Source organism: Limulus polyphemus, unplaced genomic scaffold, assembly GCF_000517525.1.
Source record: "Limulus polyphemus unplaced genomic scaffold, Limulus_polyphemus-2.1.2 Scaffold4391, whole genome shotgun sequence".
Classification (NCBI taxonomy): Eukaryota; Metazoa; Arthropoda; class Merostomata; order Xiphosura; family Limulidae; genus Limulus; species Limulus polyphemus.
In genome coordinates this window covers 1-5,944 of record NW_013670001.1, presented here as the reverse complement: position 1 = coordinate 5,944, position 5,944 = coordinate 1, and the positions used below count along the sequence as shown (strand labels likewise).

General features: G+C 34.3%; 1 protein-coding gene across 2 annotated transcripts in view; it reads right to left on the bottom strand.

The window, feature by feature from the left end:
• Window positions 1-4,027, bottom strand: part of LOC106471073 (clathrin light chain B-like) — a 21,459-nt gene extending 17,432 nt beyond the window's left edge. The window contains exon 1 of one of the 2 annotated variants that reach the window (XM_022399701.1): window positions 3,726-4,027. In XM_022399701.1, the coding sequence (XP_022255409.1) occupies window positions 3,726-3,915 (190 nt within the window). In that variant the 5' untranslated portion in view covers window positions 3,916-4,027. The remainder of the gene's footprint in view (window positions 1-3,725) is intronic. The other variant, XM_013931663.2, reaches the window with a different exon arrangement.
• Window positions 4,028-5,944: the final 1,917 nt, after the last annotated feature.

Genomic DNA, 5,944 nt, shown 5'->3' with positions numbered 1-5,944 from the left:
CCTTTGCCTCCAAAAAGAATTCCTATACAATCTAAACATCCTTCAGTAGGTCTGTGACATTTCCTGATTGGCTGAGGGTTTGCCAATCAGTGACTGCCTTACTGGCCTACGTTGATCTGACTCATTTTATAAGCTGTGCTATTTCGTATAGATCATTTTCCAGATGGTTCTGCTATGATTAGTGTCTGGCGAAAAGTTTCAGCAGATATTTCCTTTGCAACATCTCAACCAACAATGGGTCCAGTTATCAATGCTATTTTCAAGTTCTGAACAACTCGACTTTCAAGATCTACATATCTACATGTGCCTATGTTTCCATTTATCAATGTTATATTTTAAGATCTGTGCAAGAACTCAGCTAACAGATGTTTCCACATATACAAGCTACCTTCAAGAATTGTAATTGTCTATTATAATCTGCAGTCATTCTAGAAAAAATAATTGTAATTGTCTGTTATAATCTACAGTCATTCTAGAAAAAAAAAATATTTTTTCATTTTATTTCATATTTTTCAACTTTTCATTCTAATGACTTTGCTATTTAGTTTTAGGTTAGAGGATATACGAGATTAAGCATAAAGTTTTAGTGAAAAAAATTCACATTCATTAGGTGGTCCTAGAGGCTATACATACAAATTATAAAAACTGTGAGATGAAAAAAAAGTATTTATTCTTAATTTTGAAAATCACTTTACATTCAGAATGAATTAGCTAAGGCTTCAAAAGTTCACAAACAAATCTTTAGTAAAAATATTTTGTTAACAGGCCCCTAATGGGCAAGTGGGGGACATTTTTGTTGAAAAAAAAATTCCCAATCCAGTTTTTTTTAATTTGAACTGAATTTTTTTTCACATTTTTATTGGCTAAAAAGAAGGCATTTCCTGCACTATTTTAGCATTGGGGCTGTGAAAAGTGGTTTGAAGTGATAAGGTTAACTGAAATTCATCAGTGTGCCACAAGCTTAATGGCTAAGCATAAGAAGCATAGAAGTCTCTAAATGACACACAGAGGTATTCAGGAACCATTTAGAACCACCTTGTAGATATTGTGCAGCAAGCCAAGTACAATATTATGCCTGTACCTGCTTTCAAAGTGTTCCTGTCTGCTCATCCTACTGCTGACTATCGTGATGATTCCACTTTCCCTACCAAATTGCAGGGAAAATTGTTCATATCTCAAATGAAAGTTAAACATAAAAAAGTGATAGCAGAAGCATAAAAGGTTGGCAAATGCTTAAAAAATTTATGATGCTGAGAATGTGGCTTTACTGATATATATTGAATTTACTCCCAGTGGGTAGATCTTAGTACTGGCTAGTATGGAGACTTGAGGATGCTGTATTTCACTTAAAAATATATCAATTATCAAATGAAAACTTGTCTCAAAGATAGATCCAAAACCACCCTCTTTGAGAGTTTCCAGATTGAACTTGCTTTTAATATTCAGCAAATTCTAGTGTAAAGACACCGCTTCGCTCCTGAGGGGCATGTTAAAAAAAAACTGTATTTATACATACAACATGCACAACTTACTTGTGAAAGACTGTCAAATTAGTACAGTCAGAATTATATTCTGTATAGTTTCAAATTGACATGGTAGTTATCAGTCAAACTATATCTGCCCAGAATAACATAGATCAAATATAAAGATGGCTTTAGAAACACTTAAGATATAAATTCATTAAGAAATCTTTTAATAAACATTATGAAAGGTTATACAAGTGCAAATCAACAATCTAATAAGGAGTGGTACCACACATAGAATTACAGAAGCAGCATCATCATCATCATGGGCACTTACAATAATACACTGTTTTAACATCACTTTAAAAACAGAAGCCATTGATGTCCTTAATCCATTATCAGTCAGATGGTGAAATAAGTATATAATGGTAGTTTGGTGATAAGAATTCTTTACAAAATGGCTAAGCAAATGCTGTGCTAAACCAAAAAGCTGGAACACTAGCACAAAAACTCATTATCAATTTTATATACAGGTACACATTATAGACTATGGTGTGCCCAAAAAACTTATTTCTGATCAAAAACAAAATTTTAAGCATTTTTTTTACAAATATTTGCAAGTCCCTGAGAATAGGAAAAACTTGGATAATAGCTTTCTATCTTTCTTTAGATGCAGTAGTATGACAATACAAGTGTACAGTGCTTAACCAATCAACTATATGAGAATGAGAAACCAAAGTTATGAGATCAAGATTTAATACTCTTGCTGACGAAGAACATGAAGATATAATCTAGATTACATCATCTTTTTTAACCCCTCTTCACTTGCCCTCAAGAATAAGATGAATCTGAGCAAACCTATACAACTTGACCATTTACAAGAGACAAACTATTGGCACTACCTAGGAAGAGTATACTTCAAAAACAAAGCATTACAGGAGTGTATATCTGTCATTGACTTTGGAGGTACCATGGAGAGAAAATGCAAGGTAAGTTCTATATGCTAAAATAACCATACAAATATTAGGGTTATTAAAAAAAGAATTGAGTAAGAAAACTACCCTGTCATACTTCAGCATATAAAAAATATAATAAAATGAATCGAAACTCCTGTTAAGGACAAGGGTTCCAGAGATTAGTAACCTAAAGATTAAAAGTCCAGTGTTCATAATAAGCCCATCAGTGGTGACAAACAATGTATACATCAAAAGGAAGGCCTTTTAAAGGATTTACTTCTTAGACAGGTTAAAAACTATAATGTCTAAGTTTGAGAAAACTGTTAAAAAGACCTTGCAATTTAGGGGGCAGAAGAGTCATGAAATAAGGATTATTCTACCGTTCTGTGATACAAATATTTCTCCTGTACTTCTTATGATTACATATTTAATTTTGGGCAAGTTCTTGCAAGTTCCACTACTTTAGTTTTATCACATATATATATATTCATTAAGTTAGATATTTGGGGATCTCAAAAATAACTATTACAAACTAAAATTTTTGTTTCCTAGAATGATATAGTTGAGCCATGCAGATGTTTCAATGACCAAGCAAAGTTTAAGAGATTTACTGGTGACTGCAGTGACAGGTTTTTAGTTTTACTGACCTCACATTTCTTGCTGCTTTAAAGTAGATATACCTTGTGAAAATTTAAATGCTATTGCTTTACTGAATTAGAACATGCAAGTGATAAAGATAAAAATGCTATTATAAACCATTTGTATAATAAAAAAGAATAAACATTAGAGACTTAATTTTGTTGTGAAAAAATAAATATACAAGTTTGCTTTAATTTATAAATATGAATCTGCTAGTTAAAAAATTTGCTACAAGTACAACTATCCTTAGTTCTATAGCATTATCAAACTATATTTACTATACAGATGCAGGACACCATTAATAATTTGTAAGCAATACCCTTACTGTGGTAATTTCTTTTATATGATTTATTTCTTTGTCTGTTACCAATCTTCTAACATGGTCTCCATTGGGTCATTTTTAAGAGAACCTCCCAATTTTAAGTAGCCTGTTTAATTTCTTAGGATAATTTTAAGAAATGATCCAATTGTAATTAATTTCATGCTAATATATTATCATTACATTATTTAAACCCAATTTTAAATCAAGTTAATACACTTAGAACCAAGATCACAAAACCTTACTCAGTTGCTACCAACACTACCTTTCAAATTAGGAAAATATTTGTTGATATAATTTATGTTTAAGAAAAATAGTCTACAACCATACTCATATTATAAAACCTACTATTTTCGTAGTCGGCAGTGGCTTGCTGAGAGTGAGAGTCTGTCTGAGATTTTGCTGGAGACTCAAAATTCAAGTCATCTTCTAGCCCTGCTAATTCATTCTGTTCTCTTGCATAAAATTCAGCAACTGGGTCTTCTTCTGGAAGACTTTCATTATTAAAATCAGACTCAAAAGCATCAAATCCAGACATTTTGTAAAAACTATAAGTTAATATCAGATATAATACTCTTGATATTAACTACGCCGACCACAGTGAAGATTTTTAGGACGTGGGGTGTACCTCACAGGTTTCAGGAAATTACATAAACTGCATAGAGCGTCCTCTCCCTTTTTGTAAAATTGTTTTAAAACATTTGTTTTAAAAATAAATTAATATAAGTTAATAGCATTAGATATATTTGTAATTGGTTCATATGTTGAGTATTGAATAAAACTATGTTGTTTTCTGCAGGATGAACGGATAAAGTTGGAAAACAATTTCTTTTAACCTGATCATAGCATTGCACTTCCAATTTACCCGATCAGAGTTCCTACAACTAATGTATCAAGATTTCTTGAAGACTAGTGTCACGACAGCGGAAGTCATGTGACTGGTAACACGTAATAAGTATCTCAAACGTTCTTTGGAGTGTTTGCCAGACGCCCTCTATTTCATATATATATATAAGATCGACGAGAAGTGACGGCATAGATAGATAATTGAATAGCAGACAGGGAAATAGAGACAGATAATCGAGTCAAGCCATAAGTGTGTAAATCGTTGTGAATTATAGCGTGTGTTGAAGTTAAAATAACCGTGGAAATTCTATGTATTGCAAAGTTGTTAAAGTGTTAAAAGAGAGTTTTAACTAAACAGGTGTCATCAAGCTGAAGTCAAAGTGACTGAAGGAGTTGATGATGGTGAAGAGGAACCAAATATAGATATTAAAGCAGAGCAGGAGAAAGATCAAGATTTGAAGCTAATAATTGATTTTCTAAAAGCAAGTGTTTTGCGCCCTGCTTGGGAGAAGGTGTCTAGTCTAAGCCCTGTGACAATGAACTATTGGGCACAATGGGACCAGTTGAAGCTTGAAGATGGTATGCTTCTCCGGAGATGGGAACTATAGATGGGCAAGTGACAACCTGACAAATGGTTATACTAAGAAATTTATGGGAAGTTGTGCTGCGTCAATCCCATGATAGTTTAACAGGAGGATATCTCGGAGTTAAGAAAACATTGAGTCACCTACTACAGAGATTTTACTGGATATGTATGAGGCAAGATGTGGAAGAATGGTGCAGGACATGTTGTGCTAAAGGGACCCCAAGCATAAAGGACGTGCTCCAATGAAGTTATATCAAGTTGGTGCACCAATGGAAAGAGTAGCCGTTGACATTGCTGGTCCTTTGCACCAAAGTCGTGCTGGAAACAAGTACATTTGTGTGGTGATGGATTATTTCACCAAGTGGCCTGAGGCATATGCAATACCAAATCAGGAAGTTACAACTGTAGCTTCGGCAATTAGTAATTTCTTCTTCAGATTTGGTATGCCACACGAACCGCATTCAGATCAAGGCCGTAACTTTGAATCAGCTGTGTTCCAAGAATGCTGTAAGTTGTTTGGCATACCAAAGACCAGAACAACGCCACTTCACCCACAGTCAGATGGGATGGTAGAAAAGTACAACTGGACACTGGGACAGGAATTGGCAAAGTTTTGTAATAACTGCCAAGGTGACTGGGATATCTTACTCCCTCCACTATTGATGGCCTATAGAACAGCAGAGCATGAAGCCACTGGATACACTCCAGCAAAGTTGATGTTTGGTCGGGAACTTCGGTTGCCAGAATATCTGTTAAGAGGACACCCACCTTATGAAGAGTTGCATGAAAATTTGTCAGAGTTCGTGAAAGTGTTATCTGAAAGGATGGATGATATTCACCATCAAGTGCGTTCAAACTTGAAAACGTCTGCTGATTCCTTGAAGTTATGTTATGATAAGAGATCTACTGAAGTCAACTTTATACCAGTAGACAAGGTGTGGCTGTATAATTCCAGGAAGACCAAAGGAAAGCCTCTTAAGTTGTCTTATTCATATGACATAGTGGATCGTCTCTCAGACGTGACTTTCCGAATAAAATGTGGTCAGCGAAATAAGCCAAAGGTGGTACATGCCAACAGGATTTGGCATTATCACGTCCAGGACATTTCCGTTGGAACGAAGTGAACAATGGAACA